This window comes from Pelodiscus sinensis, chromosome 8 (assembly GCF_052426305.1).
Source record: "Pelodiscus sinensis isolate ZL-2025 chromosome 8, ASM5242630v1, whole genome shotgun sequence".
In the NCBI taxonomy this organism is placed as follows: domain Eukaryota; kingdom Metazoa; phylum Chordata; order Testudines; family Trionychidae; genus Pelodiscus; species Pelodiscus sinensis.
The window spans coordinates 48,823,954-48,850,000 of record NC_143059.1 but is presented as its reverse complement, the minus strand read 5'-3'; the positions used below and the strand labels follow the sequence as shown (position 1 = coordinate 48,850,000).

The following is a 26,047-nucleotide window of genomic DNA, read 5'->3' as shown; positions in this document are numbered from 1 at the left end:
TGCCATCATCTAAAGCAGGGATGGGCAAAAGGGCCCCCGTGGGTTGGATCTGGCCGCCAAATGGGTGGATCCAGCCCGCGGAGGCCATGCCACTCCTCCGCCTCCAGGCCAATTAGGGTGAGAGGAAGCCTCCTCTCACCCTGCCAGGAGTGCATAGTGCTTTTAAGTGCCACGTGCTGCTCACAGGGCAGGGACAGAGTGGAGGAAGCTTCGTGCGCTTCCCCCAACCCCAGGCCCTAATTGGCCTAGGGGCAGGGGAGTGCAGGAAGTCTTCTCCCATGCCAAGGGCATGGACAGCTATGGGAAATTTGGGGAAGGGAAAAGGCACTCCCTCAACCCCAGACCAATCATTGTCAGGGGTGGGAAACCCAGAAGTATTTTGACTCCTCCCCTTCTGCTTGATGCCTCCCCTCTTCATGTGTGGCCTGGGGCCACTTCAAAAATTTCTGAAGTGGCTCCCAGCAAAAAATTATTGCCCACTCCTGCTCTAAATCGTTGATGAAGATATTGAACAGAACCAGTCCCAAAGCAGACACCTGCAGAACCCTGTTTGTTATGCCTTTCCAGCATGACTGCGAACCATTAATAACTACTCTGTGAGGGTATGTCTACACATCAAAGTTCATTCAAAATAACAGCCATTATTTCAAATTAACTTTAATAGCGTCTACCCAGGTAAACCTCTATTCGAAATAAATTCGAAATAGCAGAGCGCTTATTTTGAATTTGGTAAACCTCATTCTGTGAGGAATGACGCCAAATTCAAAATAGCGAAATCAAAATAAGAGCTGTGTAGATGCTTATTTCGAAATAGGGGGCCTCCAGCCCTTTCCAGGATGGCCACTCTGGACCAAACCAGGAAAATTCCTCTGCTCCCCACCCCCCCAACTCCGGAGCCCTTAAATGGGTAAACTCAGTTTGGCCACAGAGCCTGTGCCAGCTCTAGGCCTGCCAGCCCCTGACCCAGTTGCCAGCATGAGCCAGCCAGCCAGTGCCAGCCAGCCCTCCACCGCTCCCCAGGAACAGTCTGGCAGCTCCCAGGAGCCTGCCAGGGGCCGCAAAAGGCAGGCGCCTTCCTGGTCCAATGCGGAGATTATGGACCTGATTGCAGTTTGGGGGGAGGCTTCCAATGTCCATGATCTCCACACTAGATGCAGGAACGCGGCCGTCTACAGATGGATGGCTGACAGCCTGGCCACCAAAGGCCACATGCGCAACCAAGAGTAGGTGCGCATGAAAATTAAGGAGCTGAGGCAGGCCTATGCCAGGGCCATAGGGGGCAGCTCCCAACCAGGGGCAGACCCAGTTCCCTTCCCCTACTTTGAGGCCCTAGACTTCATCTTGGGGGACTGGACGGTCCGTCCCCCCCAGGTGGTCATCAACCATGGGGCAGAAGGCCCTGACCAGGGCACAGAGGAGGAGGAGGACAACGGCCAGGAGTCGCAGGAGCCTGGAGGGAGGGTGGCACTCACCCTGGATGCCCGAGGCATACCAGCAGGAATATCACCTCTGTCTTCCGAGACCGGGAAGGCATCGACATGTGAGTGTCATCACTGTCCCGCACCCGGGCCAGCAGACTCACCCGGAACCAAGAGGGATACCAGTGGCAGCACCTGGGGTTACTACAAAAGCAGGTCCGCAGCCAAGAGCACTGGATGCAGGAAGACCTCCATCTGCGGCAGGAGAGCTTGCGGGAACTGCGTGACCAGGGCCGTGCCATCCGCGACCACCTGTAGACCATGGTGCAGAGATTGCTGCCTGCTGCCTCTCAAGCCCCTGCTACCGCCCCAGCTATTGCTCTTCCTCCCACTCCTGCTCCCCCTCCCGCTTCTTCTCTCCCTCCCCCGCCTTCCCCTGCATACCTGCTTCCCCCCCGGGGATGCCAAGGCCGCTGCACCTGCAGTGCTGGGAGAGAGGTGGGCTGGCAAGACCCCCCCAACCCTGAGCTTCTCCTCCCCCTTCCTCCCACCCTCATCTCTCCCACCCCAGTTATGGTCAATAAAGAGAGGGTTTTTCAAAACGCTATTTCGAAATGCATTTTATTTGTAGACACATTATTTCAAAATAACTTATTTCGAATTAACTATTTCAAAATAAGATATTTTGAAATAACGCTGTAGTGTAGACATACCGGCTACGTCTACATTGGCCCCTTTTCCGGAAGGGGCATGGTAATTTTTGAAATCGCAATAGGGAAATGCGCGGGGGATTTAAAGTAGGAATAAGATCCTCCGGAAAAGGGCGCTTTTTCCGGAGGATCGGGGCCAGTGTAGACGCTCTTTTCCGGCTTTTCTAAAAGCTGGAAAAAATCGGCGGACATTTTTATTTAAATTTCGCGGGGGATATTTAAATCCCCCGTGGATTTCCCTATTACGATCTCTGAAATTACCATGCCCCTTCCGGAAAAGGGGCCAATGTAGACGAGCCCACCCAGAGAATGGTTATCCAGCCAGTTATGCAACCACCTTACAGTAGCCCCATCTAGGTTTTATTTCCCTGGTTTATTGATAAGAAGGTCATGCGAGACCATATCAAATGCTTTGCTAAAGTCAAGGTATACCACATCCATCGCTTCTCCCTTATCCACAAGACTTGTTATCATATCAAAGAAAGCTATTAGATTGGTCTGACATGATTTGTTCTTTACAAATCCATGCTGGCTGTTACCTTATTATCTTCCAGGTGTTTGCAGATGAATTCCTTAATTACTTGCTCCATTATCTTCCCTGGCATAGAAGTTAAACTCACTGGTCTGTAGTTTCCTGGGTTGTTCTAATTTCCCTTTTTATAGATGGGCACTATATTTGCCCTTTTCCAGTCTTCTGGAATATCTCCCAACTTCCATGATTTTTCAAAGATAATAGCTAAAGGCTCAGATACCTCCTATATCAGCTATTTGAGTGTTCTAGGATGCATTTCATCAGGCCGTGGTGACTTGAAAAATCTAATTTTTTCTAAGAAATTTTTAACATGTTCTTTTTTTTTATTTTGACTTCTAAATGTACCCCATTTCCACTAGCAGTCACTATATTAGGCATCCTCTCACCATCAGACTTCTTGGTGAAAACTGAAACGAAGTCATTAAGCACCTCTGCCATTTCCAAGTTTCCTGTAATTGTTTCTCCCTCTTCACTGAGCATTGGGCCTACCCTGTCCTTGGTCTTCCTCTTGCTTCTAATATATTTGAAAGGAAAGGAAAATTGTGTTTCAGTTCAACCCAATTAGTATGTGCTAAAGTGCATATTGCTTTGTCTCCACAGAATTTAGAATGTCTTCATTAGAGCATTCTAGCTAACATTTTATTTAAGACAAAGACTTAGACATATCACTTGATAGTTCTCACCTAGGGACCTGCTTACCCACAGAAAGCATGGGAGGGAGTGCCACCTAGCCCTGTTCCACCCTCGGCCGCAGCTTTGCTCCCCGAAAGCTACCTCCACCTCTGGCCCCAGTAAGCCCAAGCTCCTCTGCTGAGCCAAGTGTGGAGTAATGGCGGGGGTGGGAGAAGACAGATTCTGGAATTGTTAAGGGAGGGCATGACAGGAAAAGTTTCTGCACCATTGCTGTTGACATAGACATTGCTCCTTAACAAAGACCATCTAGGAGCATGAAACTAATCTAGAGAAATATGTGGGCTGGCCTTTTTGTGCTAAAATAAATAATTCTCTCTTCCTGCACGTGTGTAACGTAACAAGATTTCCACATTTATGTAGTCTTTGAGTGGGAAGATTGAGGGTGGAACTATGCAGAGTTCGATAACACTGGACCAAAGACAGTATTTTCTGGGATAGTAGCCAATTATAAGGAGGAAGGAAGGGCTGAAAAGTGGGGAGACAGGCAACTGCGTAAGTCAAAAGAACTAAATATCACCTTTTGCTGAGTATTTTTATGCCATTGACAGTGTTTCTGATTTGAAAAATTAAAGTTTTATTCAGTTTATTACAGTGTTAGTATCTGGAAAAAGATTTATAGTAATCATTTTCATTTTTTCTGCTGTTAAGATTGCTTTATTACTGTGCCTTTGCCAAAAACACATTTTAAGAGCTTGAATTCAAAATTAAATATGACCTCAGTGCTTTAAAACACAATTACAATAACTATCCATTAAATAGCTCTTTAAGATTTTTTTTTACTATTGACATATGGTCAATATACATATGTCAGTTATTAAATATATTATTTTATGCTATGCTAGCCAGTTAATATATTCCAGCTGCTATAGTAAATATGACCAAAGACAAGGTATGTTGAGGAAGTGTTACATGAACTGCTTCCTAGATTAAATTGCCACATTCTCTTATATCACATGGTATACAACGGTAAAGAACAAAACTTGCTATACTGATAACAGAGAAATGTGTATTACTTATATAGAATAGAACAAACCAATTTTCAAGAACGGTACTTATGTGGCAAGGTTATTTATTAATGAGATTGTATACAAGTTAATAGAACTGCAACATAGACTCACCTAAAGCCCAGCGGAGAGCAGTCTCTAGGCACAATGCACATTTAAAAAAAATGTTGCTGTACTTCAGAAAATATTTGGCCATTATTTATAATGCATAGTTATGTAAATTATAATGTTGCCTCACCTCCCTGGTATAGATCCTGATCCATGCAGCCAAACTCATACAACCCTGTGAAGTCCTGTTAACTTCAGTGGAGCTTTGTATGAGGTAAAGAGGTTGCCAGTGCAAATTCCTTTGTAGGATCAGGGCCATAAATTGCATCCTTTATAGAATCCCAGATTACCCTCCCTGGTGACTTCCATGAATATTTTTAAGAGTGGGTTCTGTCTATAGGCTGGCGGAGGGTTTCGTCAGACTCAGAGGAGGTACTAAATGCATCAGGTCGTACCATGAAAAACTGCCCTTCGCACATCTCTAGAGAAGATATTCATATGAATCCAGTCACAGATCAAAAAGAGCTCATAATGAGGAGGACTGGTTCACCACATTACACCTTTTCCAGGACTACCTAGAGGAGTTAACTCAATTGTAGTGCAATATTTAAGCAGAATTTCAGAATAAAAAACCATATCTGTATGACCATCATATAGGGGGAAATGTCACTGGAATTGGGGTACAGGAGAGAAATATGAAGCTTTTGAAATATGAAAGTAGGGAAGAAAATTAATGGAGTTTATTATGTATATACATTTCCCTGGTCAGTGTGCTGGAACAATTTGTTTAGTGAGAGCCATTGAACCAAACTGTGTATGATGGATTCCACTTCAAGCCTGCAGGCACTGCAGCATCCCTAGTTCCAGCACCTATATTCCTGGTGTTTTGCAGTTAGAAAATGTATCTTCTTCCATAGAAGTCAGATACTGGCAATAATTCATAATTTGCTTTTGTTTTCAGTTGTCTTGTTTTTCATCTGCTCCTGCCCCCTTCTCCCTGGTCAGACAGCCTACTCCCAGTCTGCTTCTGCATCTTAACTCCCACCCAGACCTTGCACTTCACCCCCTGCTGTGCCCCACCTCCTGCCTAGAGGAGTATTTGGGGGTACGTCTACACTACAGCGCTAGTTCGAACTAACTTAGTTCGAATTAGTTAATTCGAACTAAGCTAGTTCGAACTAACGCATCTAGAACTAAAAACTAGTTCGAACTAGCGTTTTGCTAGTTCGAACTAGTAAGTCCACATTGAGTGGACTCTGAACAGGGCTTAAGGATGGCCGGAAGCAGTGCCGGCAGGGCATAAAAGGAGGACTTAGAGCATGGAGATACTGTCTCAGGCTAGCCGAGGGCTGCGCTTAAAGGGTCCCGACCCCCACCCCGGACACACAGTTCTAAGGGGTGCCCCGCTTGCAAAGAAGTTCTGGCTTGGAGTGCCCTGAGTGCCCACACTGGGCACATCACACCACTCGGCCATCAGCCCGGCTGCACTTGCCGCAGGCTGCCATCTGGGGAGAGGGAGTAATTGGGGGGCTGCAGGAGAGCTTCCACCCCCAGAAGCCCGCAGAGCCAGCCCAGTCCTCCCCATCGGGGGCTCGTACCCCATTCCTCCCTCACCTCCTTCCACTTGCCCTTCCCTAGCCCCCCTTCTTCTTGATGTACAAAATAAAGATAACGTTTCTTCCAACATTGACTCTGTCTTTATTGAAAAAAACTGGGGGAGACTGGGAAAAGGAGGTGGGAGAGGGGAAGAGAAAGGCTGGGAGAGGGGAGGGCAACTAACATGATCAGGGGTTGGGAACAGGTCCCAGATGAAGAGAGGCTACAGAGACTGGGACTGTTCAGCTTAGAAAAGAGGAGACGGAGGGGGGACAGGATAGAGGTCTGTAAAAGCAGGGGTTGGGTGGAGAGGGTGCATTCAGAAAAGTTCTTCATGAGTTCCCATAAAGAAGGACTAGAGGACACCAAAGGAAAGGAATGGGTAGCAGGCTTGAAACTAGTAAGAGAAAGTTGTTCTTGACAAAGCAAATAGTTAACCTGTGGAACTCCTTGCTGCAGGAGGCTGTGAAGGCTACAACTAGAACAGAGTTGAAAGGGAAGTGAGATCAAGTCATGGAGGTTGGGTCCATGGAGTCCTATTAGCCAGAGGGTAGGAGTGGTGTCCCTGCCCAAAGTTTGTGGAAGGCTGGAGAGGGATGGCACGAGACAAATGGCTTGGTCATTGTCTTCGGTCCATCCCCTCCAGGGTCCCTAGGGTTGGCCGCTGTGGGCAGACAGGCTACTGGGCTAGATGGACCTTTGGTCTGACCCAGGACGGCCATTCTAAGCTCAGGGCTCAGTGTCGGGGGTCTCAGTGGACCCCCTTGATTTTCATGCACACCTGGTCCTGGGTGGCCAGGCTGGCAGCTCTCCTGCCCTAGACGGCCACTTTCCTGTGCCTAGTGCGGAGATCATGGACGAGGTCCACGATGTCCGCACTAGCCCAGGAAGGTGCCCGCCTCTTGCGGTCCAGGGCAAGCTCCCGGGAGCCGCCAGCCTGGTCCCGGCAAGAGGGGGTGGGCTGGGGGGCATCGGGTGGGTGGCTCTGTGCCGTGCCAGGTGCAGGGTCTGCTAGCTGGGTGCTGGCAGGCTTGCACCTGGCACGGGCACCGTAGCCAGCCCGTGCCCCTTTAAGGGGTCCGGGGCCGGGAGGGGGGCATAGAGTTTCCCTGGTGTTGGCCAGAGTGGCCACCAGGGAAACCTGGGGAGGGCTAGCCTCCCACTAGTTCGAACTAAAGGGCTACACAGCCCTTAGTTCGAACTAGCTAGTTCGAACTAGGCGTTAGTCCTCGTAAAATGAGGTTTACCTAGTTCGAACTAAGCGCTCCGCTAGTTCGATTCAAATTCGAACTAGCGGAGCGCTAGTGTAGCGCATAGGAAAGTTAGTTCGAACTAACGTCCGTTAGTTCGAACTAACTTTCTAGTGTAGACATACCCTGGTTTAAAATGAATTTTGGTAAACTAACATGAGAAAGTTAAAGTGCTTAAACTGTTTAATAATTTAAATTAATATTTCCTTTCTTACTGGTTAAATTGAACCATTCTTCATAGCTACAGAACTAGCAAAATGGCTACCTTCTGAGATGAATGGCCAGAGAGTGGCTGCTGTTGGTCAGGCGCCTAGCTCTGAAGGCAACACCCCACCAGAAACAGTGCAGAAGTAAGCATAGCAAAGCCACAATCCTCCTGTGATAAGCTTGCAACCTTCCCCCACAACTCTTTTTCAGGTCAGGACCCCTACAAGTACAACACTATGACATTTCAGATGTTGTTAGCAGAAATCATGACTATTTTTTAAATCCTCTGACTGTGAAATTGACCAAAATGGACTGTGAATTTGTTAGAGCAATACTTACGAGCTCTGCAGATTCCCATGGGTGGAGAGCTACTGGCAGGACAGATGAGGGCAGCGCATGGGTTGGAAAATAGTGAGTAGGGATAGAGATGAGAACATGGCTCATGAAGAGGAAAGCTTGGCTGAAAATGTTTGGTTAAAGTAAACCTGAACACCCCATCTTTTGGAGGTCCCTTTTGGCATTTGAGAGTATAGACTCTTACTTCAGTGATAATTAACTGCCGAGCAACTGATGCTTGTGGGATAGATTGCAGGGTTGGCCACCCAGAGGAGTAGTGAGAGCATGGGGGGCACTCCATTTAGCAATTAAAATTTTGGCAGAGGCATGGGGGAGCGGGGCAGTGCACGTCCCAAGTGCTACCATGAACTGTAAATCAGAATGATCAATAAGCCAGAGGTTGTTTGCGAGGGTTAACCCCCAAGGAGCCTTTGGCACTTTATTTACCTGTATGTCCACAGGCATATCCGCTTGCCAATGGAAAGCAGTGTCCAGGTCTGTGCCTCTTCCTGCAGCGCCTGTTGGTCAGGAATAACAATTTGAGGCCAATGGGAGCTGCACAAGTAGCTGTGCTTGCAGAGCACAAGTAAATAAAGCTCTGGTGGCTCACTAGGAACTAGCCCTGGTGAACTGCCTCTGGCCCACAGGCCACTTATTGCCCACTCCTGCTGGAATTTTTTTTTAATAATACCTTTATTGGCTTTGCCAGTATGCCCTACTGTTTTCAGTACACTGATTGGAACCTGCTTAGTAACTTGAAGAAAAGAGGAGCTTTTCTTTCCATTTAAGTCAGATGTAAATAACATACACTGTACACTTAGGTGATATGATGGCCTACGTGTGCTGCCATGCAAGGAATTGAAGTTGAGAATCCTAGCTGGCATAATCTAGAAGCACTGACGGCAGCATGCTTCACGGTCTTGTCTCACTCCCCAGCAAATCCCTTTGGCTGACTGAAGGAGTTCGCTGCTTTCAAAGTGCTTCCTGAATGATGACTACAGTGTGCATACTCAAATGCTGGTTTATATGCTCAAATTCCCCCACCTATGTGGATGCAATTGAGCCATATACAATCACAGTGAATAGTTTCCCACATGAAGTAGTCAGGGTGTAGTTACACAGATCCTTGTAAAATACACTGGCCCACAGATTTGCAGTGGGTTCAAGGCGTATAGATAAGTGCTTTGGAGCTTGTTGTTCCTGCCTGTGATGACTTGAACCACAGATTTCTGTGTTGTGTATTAGATAGTAGGCAGCAAATTGCATTTTTCAGTTGGTTTTAACTTAATGGGGGAAACAGTAGTTCTGCCAATATCTAGTGAGTTGCAAATGTAATGGAAAGATCGAGAAAGACTGGATGTTCCATAGAAATTAACTGTGATTATTTAAAAAAAATAAACACCCACTAATTTATTCATTGAAAGGAGACTTTTGTAGAGCCTTCTGAGAAGCCTGTCCCCTCGAGTGTGATCTGGCATCCCCAGGGTGATTATGCCTGAGGACTTGGTCCTCCATATAGAGCAGAGGTGGGGAACCTTTTTTGGGTGGGGGCCGCTGACCCGCAAAAAAATCAGTCAGTCGGGCAGGGAGCAGCAGGGACTGTAACACAAGTGTGAGCTCCCCAATGCTGTGGTGAAACCCAGGGGGCCAGATCCAGGCAAGCTGGGGACTGCATCTAGCCCCTGGGCCTTAGGTTCCCCACCCCTGATGTAGAGCATGTGGGAGAGTTAGAAAGTCATGGCCTTCCCCACCTCTGACCAAGTTTTTGCTCAAACCATCTGAGTTCCTCCTAATCCTAATCTAGACACTGAAAATGAGTACGTTTTTGGCAGATAGTTGCTAATGCATGTTAATTAACTTGTATAGAGAGAAAGCCTGGTGTAAACAAAGATGGGGGTGTTTAAACACGTTAGTGGGTTGTGATCAATGCCTATAGTCCTTTTTTTTTTAACTGACTCACTTTGCTTCTCAGCAGTATTCATAGCTTATGTTTGAGATCCCTTGCTGGGAGAGATGAGGTTGTTTCTCCCTGTCCATGACTCCAGTATTACAAAAGTAATTTCTTCCCTCACCTACTACAGATTTCTTAGGCTGCCAATGGCAGCTGACACAGCAGCATGTCTGATTTCTTGCAGCAAGTTGCAACTTTACCCCCCTTTTATGTTTCTGCTGAAACCACTGGGGAGTCCCTTATTTGTTAAGTGCTTTGGAGCAGGCACTTGAAATTTTGAAGTGTGGTCGCTGTTGTGTTGCGAAAGCATCTTTTTTCTGTACCGGTGAAAAGAGCTGTACAAATTTGGCCAAGCCATTGTAAACCTTTGAAAAGACTTGATAGCCAAATTCCCTGAAGATTCTGTCTGTACTGGACATGCTCTAACTGGGGAAAGAGGCACTATGCAGGACTTTCTCCCCAGTTGCTGCTCCCAGTTGTTGCATCACACTGTGGCACCACTTCTCTTGCCTCTGCTGCCAACCATTCCAGGAACAGTCTAGGAAACAAGATGGACTGGGTGGGGCAGAGCTTCGTGGAAGTAGTTGGGCCAAGAAGCAAGGAGGGGAAAGTAGGACTGGGAACTGTTGGGCTCAGGGAAGATCCAGGATTGAATGGCCGAGGAAAGTGAGACTGGTAGCAGATGAAGTGGGGCCGTAGTAGTGTCAGACAGTCATTGAAGCGAGGGAGACTGATTCGTGGGAGGATTGGAGACAGTGAGGCAGACTGGGAACCAGTTGGGTTTGGAGAGTGGCAGACCTGAGATTGAAAAAACCACTGTGATAAATAGACAAGAATGAGGATCTTAAGCAGAGATGTATAAGTAGGGAGGAGTGGGTGTAGGAGGAGGATATTGAAATTGTAGTGCTTGGCTTTGCAGTCTTACACAGATGCACACATGCACGCAACCCATATTGTGTCTTGTAGTTTATTTTTCTTGAACCAACATACTATCTTCAAAAAATTTAAGTCCACCCCTCCATTGATTGTTTTATTTCTTCTGTTGTCCTAAATGCAGTATCCCAGGGCAGAAGCATGTTTGAAATCGGCATCTCTCAATATAGGATTCTGATCAAAATGCCTCGGAGTAACTGGTAGCACTTAATGACCTTCTGCACTATCACTTGAGTCTTTAGGTCATTAAAATTGATTTTCCTTATCATGGCATGTGAAGACAGGAGTCTGATTCTCCTCTTATCTCTAACAAGTACATTATGGCACACACCAACACACAGTGTATCTACGCACCAGCTTTCTAGGCATCAGAAGTGGCAGGATCAGTTGCTGCCCAGAGGCTGGTTTTTTAAATAACTCATTCTCATGTAAGTGACTATCTTTTATGTCCTGATCCTGCAAACACAACATGTGTTTAATCTTAGTTATATAAATAGTCCCACTGAAGTCAATAAGACCAGACATATTAAAGTTAAGGATATTTATGTTTGCAAGACCAGAAGCCTCATTAAAGAAGACCAATAAAGGCTAGTTGGTGTGAAGGCTGAAATATTTACTTCATACAGCCTAAAAAGGGAAACTTCCAAGAATATGAAATCCATTTGGTGTCCAAAATTCTGATATAGGAACAGTCATGCTTGGTTTTTTTTTTTTTTTTTTTTTTTTGGCCAGGGGGGATTCACATGAAGGAGAGATACTAATTAATGCAAATTTTCCAATCACAAATATCCACTAGGTAAATGCCAATCCAAGCCCCCCAGAATTTGCAGTATGTCATAGAATGACTTTTATAGCATTTAAAATTTTTACGGATATTCTTTTGTAAATGTTCAAATCTCATTCTCAAGAAAGTCTTTAAAATATAAGTACTTCAGCATTAATTTCAAGTTTGGGGTAGTGTTTCCATTTATTTCAACTTTCCTCTTTGTTTTAATCCTTTATTCCTAATGTAAAGACATTTCATTTATAAGAAGCTAAATTAAACTACATAAGAAGAATGAGCCTCATATGGGTTTTAAACTTTTAAAAGCTGCTTTGTTCATTGATTCAGTTGTGGAAAACAAACACAACATAGACATAAGGCTATTTGAACTCTTTATTTGCCACATTTACAATATTAATAACACTGTTTCTAGAAGTTGTCACATCATATAAAAGATCTTCATTCCAGATTGTCTTTTGGGGCCAAATTGAGACTGGATGCATGCATTTAATAAATTGTAGTCTCAAGTAGTCATTTTTGTAAATAATTAGCTTCCGTGAAAGAATAAGTTAGCATATTGTATGCATCTAATGTTGCAAATGTACACACAGCAAACTTTCCTATTAATCAACAGTCAAGCACTGTAAGTTGGGTCTCATACATAATGAATTGTGCTTAAACCTCATGGGTTTCATTGATAGAAAAATAAGAGAAAACACAAGTGTAGTAAGCTTCTGAATAAAATTTAACTAGATTGCTCTGCATCCTGTAATTGTTTTGGAATCATTAGGGACTAGATAATTCATCTGCAGTTTGGGGGTGTTTTTGTCTTCATCTATCAAAGAAAGACTATTTATATGATGTTAAGACGTTGATTAAATACATTTTTAAAATTTTCACATTGACAGTACACATCCTAGCTAAATATATTTTTCAGTTTTATTCATCTTTCTTTAAGGAAACCTGGTTGGCTAAGTGAATTTTTGAAGTCTTGTTTCAAATGCTGATTTCATGCTTTAATTATTACTGACTTATACATGTGAAAAATGTCATGCCACCATTTTCTGTAAGCAAAAACCATTTTGATGCATAGGCTTTGAAACCTGCTCTTAATGGCTGATATAAATAAACATTAAAACATTAAGATAGCTTATTTACACTTTAGCCTTGATCCTGCAGACTCGTCCTTATTCACAAAGCGAATCCCATTGACTTTAGTGGGTCATCTCCCATGGCAAGCGATTACTCATGTGAGCAAGGGTTTGTGTTTTCCACAATTTGCTAAATGAAACAGCAAAATGCCTCAGAAATAAAAATCACGATCTTTTAAAAAAAAACATTTTTCTTAATTAGCACTGGACCCTTGTATTCTGCGGCAAGCCAACTGTAAATTCTGCGACTAACTTAAAAATTATCATGAGGTAAAACAAGAAATAATTAGATCTAGTCAGGAATGTTTTGACAAAACAGTTTATCATTGGAAAATGCTGGTTTGTCAAAACCAAAGTTTGTCATGGCAATCTATCCATTTTAGCAAAACTTTTCTTGAGAAAGGATTCATGGGTCCTGGATAGAATTTCTTCTCAAAGTTTGTGTGCATGCCTGCCCATCTGTTTCTCCATGTTATTCATCTGGAATGTGGAATAGTTAATCATGTGTACCAAGTGGCACACCTTCAACAAAAGAGACTCACCCTGGATTATCTACACTGACTGGCATATGGAGGTTTAGGTTTCTGCTCTGATTTAGATGGAGTAGAGACTTGAAGTTAGGGGAATCTCCTGGGAAATAGGAGACCCAATCATTGTGCTCTTGGCTGTTCTGGGGGGCGGGTTGCTATTGTACTTTCTCTTTCTTTCTTTCTCTCTATGAAAACTTTCCAAAAATATTTTGGAATTTTGGATTGGTCCTGATACCAAATAGGAAACTTTCTGCAGAACATGGAAAAATATCCTTCTCTGCTCTAGGGATAATATTGAGTGACACAGTTCTTTTGAATCCCATCTTAAATCTAGTAACGCTATTTTGATATTATAACATTTATTTAATCAAACAAGCCTCTTTTGTAATGATTCCCAACAAAGCAAGATTCTTGTCGTGTGACAGTGCTCTTGCACATGCACCCAAGTTGGGCATATCACACCAGCTCCTGTCTTAGATTGCAGATGGCTTCTGGTGCTCGAGCCAAAAGTTGCTCCCTGATCACTGTAGGTTGAGAAATTCCTTTAAGGTTGTTACACTGTCTACCTGGTCTTACTGGTATAAACAGGCTGGTCAGTACCAAAGGCATTGTTGTAACATGCTTCAGTCCTGGAGGCAGCTACTGTCTAGTAAAGCTCTGTTAATAACTTCATGTGTCTGAGTGAGGATTTGCTGACAGTAACAGGGATCAGAAAAGGCCATGCAATACTGTTGGGGTCACTGTTTACAAAAGTATTTGTGATAACCATGACTACTTTCTGTGTAGAAAATCCTTCATGAATCCTTTTAGTCTTAGGGTCACATAGAGACTTTCTCATCTTGTCAAGGTTATCTGGAAACTGATTTGGCTACTAACCTGTTCAAAGACATCCTTAGCTCTTTCCTTTCCATTCTCTTTCCAGAGTTCCACTTTGTCATCCAGAAAATACTTTCCTTTGCACCTGCGTACTGATTTGAGTAAGGTCTTTTCCATAAGCTTGATGTTAAAAGGCCCTTAAAGTTTTATCTACAGTAAGCTGTAGCCTTTATAAAGTCTATCCACATTTTTACTTTTGTTTGACATTAAATGGGTTTTTTAGTCTCTTAACAGGGCCATGTCTAAATTGCTGTCAAATTGCATCACACATTCTTCCAGCCTACCAAGACAATAAGGTCACGTCAAAGACTATTCTTTATAGTGAACGTCTGCTGTAGCAACAGGCTTCTGGTCTTTTTCCCTTAACAAGGAGATTAACGTGGCAGCCACATGGAGCTCTTTATATGTGTTCACCAAATACTTTTCTAATTTTGGGGCTCAATTTCATATTAGGACAGAGAATGTTAAAAAACTAGGCTGGAAGTCCCAAAACACTTTATTATATTGATTGTAGGTTGGGTATGTTTCTGTTACCTTTTTCCCATTTGTTTTGGGTATAATTTTATCCTGCTTTTCAAACAGACAGACAAACAAACAGAGATGCTACTGTTATGGACTTCTTACCCCTTTATTTTAAAGGGGAAATGAGTTTGCTAATGTTACTGTGCAAGATATCTTAAATGTGTCTATATTACACTCTATCCATTAAATCATTCTTACCAGAGATTCTTTTATCACTGTTGCTCAAAAAGATAATTCTGAGAATTGATGAACCTTCAGAATGGTTCAGATTGTGCAAAATATTCATGGGAAAGAAACTACCAGTTACTGAACAGCAGGGGTCTCCAACCTTTTTAACTACAAGATCACTTTTTCAATATAAGTGCAATGTAAGATCTACTTCAAACCCAAATACTCTTGCTCCGCTTCCTTCCTGCCCCTTCTCTGAGGCCTCACCCTGCTCACTCCATCCCCCTTCCTCCCTGAACTTCATTCGCTTTCACCAGGCTGGGGTAGGGGTTGAGGTGCAGGCTCTGGTCTTGGGCCTTGGAGTTTGGAGTGTGGGAAGGGCTCTGGGTGTAGCCCAGGGTGGAGGATTGGGATCCGGGGGGGGGGGGGGGGGCGGGATGCAGAAGCAAACTCTGGGAGGAGTTTGGATGCAGGGGGACTAACATCTGGGCAGGAGGTGCAGGGCTGGGACAGAGGTTGAGGAAGCAGGCCCTGGCTGGGCACCACTTAACTGAGATGGCTTCTGGGTGGTAGAGCAATGAGGTTAAGGCAGGCTTACTCCTGCCCTGGCTCTGCACCACTCCTGACAGCAGCTGGCATGTACAGCAATGACTCCTTGGTACCATGTGCTGCCCCTCATCCACATGCACTGAGCCCACTGCTTCAACTGGCCACGGTTCCCCATTATTGATCAATGAGAGCTGCAGGAGTGGTGTCTGCAGGCAAGGACAGCGGGTGGAGACCCCCCCTGCTCTGCCTTTCTCAGGGTTTGCAGGGACATGCCAGCCACTTCCAGAAGCAGCAATTACCAAAGGGATAATTTCTCCAGCCATGACAGGTTACGCATTTTAGAACTCGCTACTCAAAGAATTAAATTTAGATGTAAGAGAGAAATGAAAATTATGAAATACACAGACCAGTCAAAACCGAAAGTAACTCACTCTGTAAGCAGTAGAAGTAGTAACAACAACCTCCCACATGTGTACTGGTTTGGGTGTTGAGAGTGAAGGACAGTGTGTGTTTGTGAGAGTGACAGAGATAAACACACTGTGTGAGAATGGCAGAGATTTGCATTGCCATGCTCCCTCCATCCCCTTCTCTCTGTGTGGAGAGGGGTACAGAAGTTGGGGGGGGACACCCTGACATCAGCGCCCCCCTCCCACACACACACACTCTTCACAGCAAGCAGAGGCTCCCAAGGGGGCAGCTCCAAGGCAGAGACCAGGAGCAGCATGACAGTGGGTGGACGGGCAACTAAAATGCCAATGCTCGATAGCTTTCTGGCCAAACCAGTCAGGATCCCCTGTCAGAGGCTCCAAGATCTGCCGGTTTATCCCAGTCTGCTGGTTGGTGACCGCTGCTGTACAGCATTATTGTTTTCTCTCACACATGCATTCTCTCATTCACAGCCCAACCTACTTGTACATAAGAATGTTAAATATCGGGTAACTGAATAGTCGTTAACCTCATGAATTCTTATCCATTACTCGACTATTCTATAGTCCCTAGGGGTGTGGCCAGCAGCCAGTGCACTCTTGCCCCACTCCTGAGGAGCCCCCTGCCACTCTATGCTGCTGCCTCTGTATCAGAGGTAGCAGTGCAGGGTGCCAGGCGGAAGCTGGTCTGCGAGGGGAGCCAGTTTAAAAACCAGCTCCTTTAGCAGACCACCTGCCTCTTGCCCCCCACTGGTGCCTCTAATACCGCAGCTCCTGTCTGGGAGGGAGGCTGAGCTTCTGGACCTGATGTGAGTTTGAACTGAGCCGAGCTGCCTGCCTGCCTGGCTCCTAATAAACTTTAAATGAAGAGCCGCAAGGGGGGTAGGTCATGGACCCAGTGTGAGCCAGGACTGAGGTGGGCTGCTGGCCAGCCTACTAAAAAATGTTGTCGGTAATATTAACCTAATAGCTTTTTCTTATCAGTTAATAGACTACACTATTACATCCCTACTTGTACATACACTTCAGCTACAAAAGCTGGATATTGTGCTATGCTGTAAATATACTTGGATATTTCAAGAAATAAATTATGAACATTTATGTTAGAGATCCTTTAATATGCATTTTGCCAAGTATTTTTACCTTGGGAGTTAGTTATGGGAAAGGTTTTGTTTAAATTGATGCTGAGAAATCTTGGGTGTACTGGAGGGTTTAGTGATGGGGAGGGATTAGGGTTAGGTAGGGAGGTTCACGGTTCATGTCACAAGACAAAGGGAGCATTCTCCTTTCTTACCTTCTCCTGTTTGCCACTCTTGCTTATCCTTAGTGGTGACTGTTTTTGGTTTCTCTTTGTGGGATCCCCTCCCATTTTCTGTTCTCAATGTCTGTTTTCACCTCCTTGCCTCAGATGTGGTTGCACTGTACGGTTTCTTCCTAGCTCTTTGTTGTTCCAGGTACAGAGAGAGGGACCCATGTGGCTACATGTCACCTCCTCAACTGGAAAGGGTTTGGTTTTCTTCAGTACTTTGCACACCTAGAGAGAATGATTGAACAAGGAGTGAGAGAGCAAAGAGAAATCTTGAAATTGCTAAAAGAACTAGTGGCATGCCTGGCAGCAGAGTCCCCCTGCTATGACCTGGCCTATAAGAAACTATCATGCTGATGGCAAAGAAGGGAAATTTTTCTGCAGGGTCACATGCCATCTGCAGCAGTAAAGACATTCTTAAGGCCATTTTCTTAGCATTAAAATCATAGAAAGCCCCAGAGTCTTTGCTGCTTGAATCAAAATACAGGTAGAAGCTCTCTAGTCCAGTGCTCTTTGGTCCAGCAACTTCTGTGGTCCAGCATGATTTTAGTTAGCCAGATGTCCACTTACCATGGATGTGACCAAGTTTCCCACAATTCGATGAGGTTTGTTTACAGCCACCAGTCCTGGCTCTCACAGTTCTCTGCTGTCCTTTAGCTGTAATTTACCCCTAAATGTCTTCTAAGAGCCCAGTAAGCATTGGGACTGTTGGTAATGTGCTAGATAATATTGACCTCCCATGGTTTAGTAACTTGTCTGGTTTGGCATCGGTCAGATCCCAAGAGTGCCTGCCTACAGTGGTTCAACCTGTATATTTAGTACAAAAAATATTGTTCATGTACAACAGGGTTAATGGTGAAATGAATACATTCAAGGAAATTATGTTTAGGTACCAAAACATGCAGTGTGACATGACTGAATGTTTGCAGTCCCTTACATTTGCTGAGTCCCTAGGGATGGTAGGATGTCTCAGACCAATGTGTGATCTCACATGCCATATGTGCAACAGTATCATAATACAGCAAGGTTAATGGAGTGCCTGCCTTAATTCAGGGATAACTTACTTTAATCACATCTTCAATGTAATACAAAAAAAAATGCTCTTTTTATTGACATCTTATTGATTTTTCAGATCTTTATTCATATTTTCTAAAGGGACTGTCTCCTTTATGATTACTCCATTGATATAATAAATATGCAATTATCTGAGTCAACTCTTATGGTCATTAACTGCATGCTTATGGCATAGGGAGTAGAACTTCCCATTTTTATTCCTGTTTGTTTATTTCAACAACTTGAAATAAAGAAGAATATCCAGTCACTCCCAGACCCCCTTTTCAGGCTAACCACTAGAGGGTGAGATAATTACCAAGTGATAAAGCCTTGAATATGTCTGATTATGTATAGTGGAAATTAGCATAATATGCTAACAGTACCTATTATATTTAACAATTGCAGGTGCCTGTATAACATTCTTAGAATGAATTGATTTATGTTTACAAGGATTCTACACCCTAAGGAAATTGCCATCTGAGTCATTAAAATAGCAGTGGGCAATAACCAGACGGTGGGCTGGACACTGTTCACAAGGGTTAGCTCCCTAGTGGGCTGCAAGTACTTTATTTACCTGTGACTCTGCAGGTACAGCTGTTTGAAGCTCCTTTCACTGCAGATCACCATTCTGAAGTAATGGGAGCTGTGGGAAGTGGCGCAAACTGGGACACTGCTTCCCGCAGCTCCAATTGGCTAGAAACAGTGGTCTGTGGCCAACAGGAGCTTCAAGTAGCCATAGCTGTGGACATGCAGGTAAATAAAGCACCAGCAGCCCATGAGGGGCTAAGCTTGGTGAGCCACGTCCAGCTTATTGCCCACCCATTACAACATAAAAACGACCATAATGGGTCAAACCAAACATCCACCTAGCCCAGTATCCTGTCTTCTGACAGTGACCAATGCCAGGTGCCACAGAAGAAATTAATAGAATAATCATAATGTGATCCATTCCCTATCACCCATTCTCAGACCTGACGGAGTCTAAGAACACCATCCATGCCCATCCTGGCTATTAGTCACTCGTGGTCCTATCCTCCATTAACTTATCTAGTTCTTTTTAAGACCATGTTAAAATCTGGACATTAACAACATCCTCTGCAGGAAGCTCCACAGGTTGACTGTGCATTATGTGAAGAAATATTTCATTTTGTTGGTTTTAAACATGCTGCCTATAAATTTCATTTGGTGACCATAGTTATTGTTATACTGTATCATTGCAGTATATTATCTTGTTATTTTAAATGACAACTCAAGGTCTATCTTACAATGTTTCAGTTAAATTTTATTAGACTTATTAAAGCCAAAAAAGGAAGCTTTAAATAAAACCCATTCAAATTTGGAATATGGTTAACCACAATGGCATTGTATCCCTAAACATGGTAATAGGTCTTCTCTGTGCACATACGAAAATCTAACATTTCCTCAACAATGGTATTGAAGCCAACTTGCTGCCTACATGTTTGTTTTTAAAGTATTTCTGCGTTTGCCAATAGTTGCATGTCTTGGAAGAAGCCTTATTAAACTGAAACAGATGGGGTTTATATTTTTCCTTGTTATAACATTCTGTTCCTTTCTGTTTCATGTAAAAATACAATTTTAAGGAAGATCTCTAATGGGGTAAGAGAACCAGACCATTCTCTGCTTTGTAGGAGCAGCAGTCCAGTTTGTGCTTAGTTGTGAGGCTTACACACAGCGAAGTCAATAGAACAAATCATGAAGTGTAATAAAAACAACAGTATGATACAGTTACTTTGTGTACAGTAGACTGGTAAGACATCAGAGCAGTGGCTCTCAAACTGTGGGTCATAACCCCATGATAGGTCACAACCTGTGTTCCCTCTAAGCTGCTGGGCAGTATAGCTTCACAAGTGATTAATCAGGCCCTGTGCAAGGAGCCAACTGACTGGGAGGGGCTGATTAATCATCTGTGAAACTGTGCTGCCACTCAGCATAGAGGGAATACTGGTCACAACCCCATTTTAGTGGGGTCCCTAGGGCTGACTTAGAAATGTTGGGGCTCGAGCCCCAGGGCCAAGGCCTGAGGCTGTCAGCCTTGGGCACTGAGGCTCAGGTTAAAGGCCTTCTACTTGAGGTTCATGCCCTTGAGTTTTGGTGTTGGCTCCACTACCTGGGGCAGTAGGGCTCAGGGGGACACAGGCGTCAGTCTTCCATGTGGGGTCATGTAATAATTATTGTCAGAAGCGGGTCACAGTGCAATGAAGTTTGAGAACTCCTGTTCTACAGTGAACTAAATCATTAGTGAATTCTGCCATCCAGAGTCTGAACTGTCACATGTGCCACTACTGAGAATCAAACTGAGATACTTGGTCTGCAGGTAGGTGCAAACTTCATGGGGCCCAAAAGGGAGCCACCTCTGGGCCAAGCGAGAAGGAAATGGGTGATTTTTTTGAGCAACCTTATGCTGCTGAGCTTGATAATGATTTGGATTTCTGGACTTTGCTGTAGGAAGGTCTTCAGAAGCCTCTTTGTCACAGATGTAGCTGCTGTGGCATCACGGTTATGTTAATAAGAGGCAGAACACTAATGGGTAATACAAGACGTTAAAAAGAACAAGAATGACTTATTTTTAAGTGGACATTTTTGTTACCCGTACAAAAAATAAGATTGTTTTAGGCTGTATCAGCTATATTAAATGTTGAGTCATAAATCCTTATTTTAGGATCAGAGTCAATTTAACAAAATTTCATTCATGAATGGTTATTTAATACCAACACAGAAAGAGTTAAAAAGGAGATCTTAAGTAGAAATGTGCGGGGTAAAGCAGAGGTGGAGATCTTTAGCACAAGCATAAAAAAATCAATTTAAGATAAATTTTACTACTATAAAAATTCTGCAAATGTCCTTTAAAGAGTGGGAAATGCTAAGAAATACAGGTCACATTTTAATTCAGTTGACAGACTAGAAATATAGCAAGAAATGGAACTTGTATCCTCCAGGGATGCTGGACAGCACCTAATTTCATTCACTAACCTAAGCAAGTATAAGTCTTTACACCCCCAAAAAGAGCATTGGTAATATAGGAAAATGCAGAACTCCCTTCTCCCCCACCTCCACCCCAAAAAATGCATTTTAAAGGAATGTTTTTCATTATACTAACAAGGTTGCAAATGTGTGGCTTTTTGTCTTGAGGGAAGCCAATGAAATTCTTTAACAGAAAAGCAAAACAGTATATTTTAGTGAAAAAAAATATGGGCAAATCTGCCACACTTGGACACAAGAATACTGTTCTGAAATGCTTATAAATGTTTATGCATTACCTTCATCAAGCAAATGTACACGTAGATCTTTCCAATTAAACTGAGGGCTATTGCTTATTGAGAAAGCTGTGAAACTCACTGAAATAACTGTTCCTTAGTTTCTTGGCTTTCTTGGATGAATATGCTTATTTTATTTTCATGTGTAAAAATAAAAGTCATGTTTTGTTATGTTGCAGTTCAAGCTTCAAGCTGCCCATAGGTGTAGCATAGAATCTGTGGTTACTTTGGCTGTTATTTTGTTTGCTATTGGCTCCTTGCCTCTGGTGGCTGGATAACTAAGGATTAAGGCCCTTTCTCTATGGATCAGTGAGGGAAAGACCATTAACATAGAGGTTCCCCATTTTTTGTTTGTTCATTGCTGAAGGCTAGTTGCAAAGTGTAAAAATTAGGCATTTGCCTCCTAAATGTGAACTTCAGGGAAGGACAGAAAGAACTTGAATAAAGGAAGCATATATAGATTGTAGTATAATGTGTTCAGAAACTTCCAAAGAAATATGAAACACTGAATAAAAGAAATTTCACCTGAGGGAAAATATTACATAATCTGGATCATTTACTCTAAATTTCTTCTGATAAATGTTTCAATCTTGAGTGTGCGTGGTGCCCTTCTTGTTATATGGATCAGAGAAGTCCATTTTGTGCTGTTGTAGATTTCAAGAGTTTTATTATTTTATTACAATGAAATATACTGAAGAAATGCATAGAGTCTCCAGTTATTAGGACCCTATTGTAGTGAGAGATGTACAAACATAAAATAAGCTAGTGCTGAGCCCAGAGAGCTTGCAGTCTAAGGCTCCAAGGCGGCATGTGAATAAAGTTTATGCACATAAATAGTCCCTCTGAATTGGATTCTTTGACCAATAGTTTTAAACCCCCCAAAATGTAAAAGATGTTTAAACCCTTTACAAAGCACTACAACGGGCAAAACCCTCAAAAGTATAGTCTGGCCATAAAAATACGGAGAAGAGCAACAAGTTTGCATTTAATAGAAAGGCTTCTAGCAAGCTTGGTGTACAGATGAATCTTCTTCAGTTTCTTCTGTTTTTCCTTTTTTTTCTTATATGCCAAACAATCAATATTTAACTTGCATTTTTAATACTTTCAACAGATTGTTTAATCATCTGTTGCATACCTTCTCTCTCCCTGGTATTTTAACTTTCCCACCTTTGTTTCTCCATTCTACTATATTACTTTCTTGCTAATCAGCAGTGTGCCCTTCGGTGCTTAACAATTAGTTAGAAAATGACTTGGTGTTGGGGAGAATTGCAAGGCCATTTGATCATGCACAATTCAAACAGATGAGGGTTTCACTTCTGAGAATAATCTCTAAAATAGCTTCTCACTATACATCTTTTATCCTATCCAGAGGCAGAGACAAGAGTAGGTGTCTGATTACATTGATACCCTGTTGTTTTCAGTTTCATATGCATTTGTGGATCAATCATTTGAGATGGTTAGGTCTTGTTGCAAAGGTGCCTTGTGGCAAAAACAGACTTGGAGTCTTTTATATCATTACTGATACATCATACATTTTTTCATTTGCTTAGGTTTCCTATTAAAGAGAAAATATTTTGTTAAGTGTCTAATACTTTGGCATGCTGGGAAATAGTTTAGGATTTCCTCCACAACTCCCATCTGAGTGACTGAAAGGACCCAAGAACTTTGCTTTATTTCCCCCAGCGTTGCTGGGACTTTTCTGTATATTTATTACTCCTAGGAGGATCCTCTACATATGCTTCACCTGCTTTGAACCTAATTCCACCCTCAACACTTTGCCATGTACCTGCCATTCTCCCATCAGAGAATTAGTCTGTTAAGTTTGTAGTATTGTCAAGGGAAATACTGTTGGGCTATGAATGGATCTTATCTGCATATCTGCAGCAGAAAACAAGAAACCAGGACTGGAACGTATATTAAGTGGTCCCTTGTGATAGCAAAAGCACCCTGAGTAGACAGTTTCCAAACAGTCTGTTTTATAATGATCAGAAAATTACTGAATGGTTTATTGGAAAGAATAATAAACACTGGGTGCTGAAAAGTTTTTGGCAGCCTTAAAGAAGGTGTGGTTGCTCATTTTGGCATTGATTCATGATGTCAGCTCTGTATATAACCATTCATAGATTATTAGAATGCTCCCACACACATCCTTTCCCCTCTATATTTTGCTGGTGGGGCATGTTAATTTTATTAGTATATAAAGACAAATTAATTCTCCCAAACTTTGAGACACACCCACAAAGGCTCTACTATCCAGTAGTGTTTGGATGTGCCAGGAAAGCTCTTGTAGAGTCATGGATCAACTTGCTTTGCTCTGCAGGAAGTATGTGGGTCAGGAAGACTCCCCATTTTCAGCAGCCTACTCTGTCCAAATGCTCTGTAGCTGAAATCTCAAATATATCAGCTGTGCAATATTTATGTATTTTGTGTTGCTCTTATTCAAGAAATCAAGTGAATTGAATATTGTGCAATATGATGCTGCATATAATGAAAGCAAAACCAGACAATTTACTGTCTTTTCCCCCCACCTCCGCACAAACCCCACATAGTCTTAATAGCAGAAAAAAAAGAAAATCATGAGATAGTGGGGAGAATTAATCCTTAAATGTAGAGGTGCTCCCTGCAATATTGGTGCCATTTGAAAATCTAAGTTGTTACTTAAAACCAAGCTAATTCTCAGTTGCCTCCCTTCACTTTCACAAGTGGAGGAAAGCGGTAACTTGATGATACTAGCTGGAAGAGAAAAGTGCTGTTTGCAAGGATTGCTATTTCTTTTCTTCCGTTCTTTGGGGGAACTGTATGTAGTTATTGAGCTCTGCTAGATGTCAGGGAGCAAGAAAGAGAAAACCTTCTCCATAGTGCAGCTACAACCACTTGGACGGTGTTGAGGCTGTCATTTTACTGCCCTGCATTTTCAGTTCTGGTATCCCTTCCACCATTATCCACACCCCTCCCCACTCTAGCTGTTGTTTTTTTTTTGGTTTTTTTTAATATGGCTGCATCTGTGCATGGCATCTTCCCCATCGTAGGCATTGGATATTCAAACAGGTAAGTTAAAAAAGAAAGTCCTATATTTTTCATAGGTATTATTCTTTATTCATCTTGTATTGTCATTGCATTTCTAAAGATGAGGAATCTCTTCGATTACTGATGTTCTGAATTGTTATACACTTGTCACATTGGTAAAAGAAATTGGAGACAATGAATGGGATTAACTTACTAAATATTTTAATTAAAGGTGTATGTTCGTATTATATGTTTGTGTGTATGTATATACATTCCCAATACTTTCACAGATACGAACTACTCATTTTTATAATGAAAGTAGAAAAATACTATACACTGTATAGTACACATGTCAGTTTACCTGAATTGGAAAGTACAGGCAGTCCCCGGGTTACGTACAAGATAGGGACTGTAGGTTTGTTCTTAAGTTGAATTTGTATGTAAGTCGGAACTGGTACATATTGTAGGGGAAACTCTAGCCAAACATTTCTCCAGAGCTCAGTTTTATTCTCCCACACCTCACTTCCCTCAGTCCTTTATTTTCAAGCTGAGGTGTCTGCTGAGAAATGCCGCTCTGTGTCTCCCCGGTCTGCTGGGGGGAGCGCTAGCTTCGCGTCTCCCTGGTCTGCTGAGGGGAAGCAGCTAGTGCGGAGTTGCCTCACCCCGTTTGTAAGTAGGGATCCGATGTAAGTCGGATCCATGTAACCCGGGGACTGCCTGTATACATATATACCAGTAAGTATCACTCAAGCTCTTTGCTGCAGCTAGGCATGAAGCTGTTGCTTTATTGCAGTTCCTTTTCTAATTTGATATTCATTTTTTCCTTATGGAACAGCATTCTGTATTAATGTTTATGAGGGGGAAAATAAGTCCATGTAACATTAACATTTTTCTTCCGTTTAATGTAGTAAGTATTTTCTCTGTGTCTTTAGCATGCTAAAATGTGCAGCCATTTGTCTATTAAACTTATTAAAACTAATGTTATCACTTTTCCAGCACTGAGGCAGCCTCGGTTACTTATGAGGAATGTGACGGTCCAGAGGAAATGACAGAACCACTAAAACAATGCACAGCCTGGCTTCAGGCCTACTTCTGTGAGCCCTGGATGACCAAGAAACTTCCTATGCCTCCTTTTCACCATCCAGTTTTTGAGCAAGGTCTGTAACTAAGTAATGCTATAGGATTTCATTTATAGTGTTTTGTCTTGATTAACTATCACTTATGTTCTGTTCTCAGTTTCACTGCATCAATATAGGGCATTTTACATTGCACTAAATAGAGATTGCATGTAGCATAGTTTTACTGTAGCTACCAGGGTTCATAGTCTCCAAGTGTTCCAAAGGGTTGTGTTAGTTTTGGCACAGGTTTCCATAATTCTTGGCAAAAACAGTAAAAATGATTAATTTCAACTCTTGACGTTTGCTGGCTGAAAGGTTTAAATATGAGCACATCTGAATGGCAGTAAATTTTTCAATAAGCCTATTGTTAACTTAAACTATCTTTTAGCCAACAACATAGGGAACGAGGCTTATAAATGGACAATTAGCCAGTTCTATAAACACAGTTGGTGATAGTTACGTTACACTAGGTAGCTATGTTGTATCTATTTTATTAGTTTTAAAACAAATTCTTAAAATTATTACAGATATTTTAATTTTTAAATAGATGCAAAGAGCAAGTTTTGTTACCAAGCAGCAATAATATACATAGATTTGAATAAAAACATTGCTTAAGAAATTTTCCCC

At 42.7% G+C, this 26,047-nt stretch overlaps 1 protein-coding gene across 8 annotated transcripts in view; it reads left to right on the top strand.

Annotated features, from left to right (window-relative positions):
• MGMT (O-6-methylguanine-DNA methyltransferase) overlaps positions 1 to 26,047 on the top strand; it is a 320,994-nt gene that overhangs the window by 232,101 nt on the left and 62,846 nt on the right. For all 8 annotated transcript variants that reach the window (XM_075935258.1, XM_075935252.1, XM_075935251.1 and 5 more), the window contains one exon: positions 25,299 to 25,459. In XM_075935258.1, the coding sequence (XP_075791373.1) occupies positions 25,299 to 25,459 (161 nt within the window). The remainder of the gene's footprint in view (positions 1 to 25,298; positions 25,460 to 26,047) is intronic.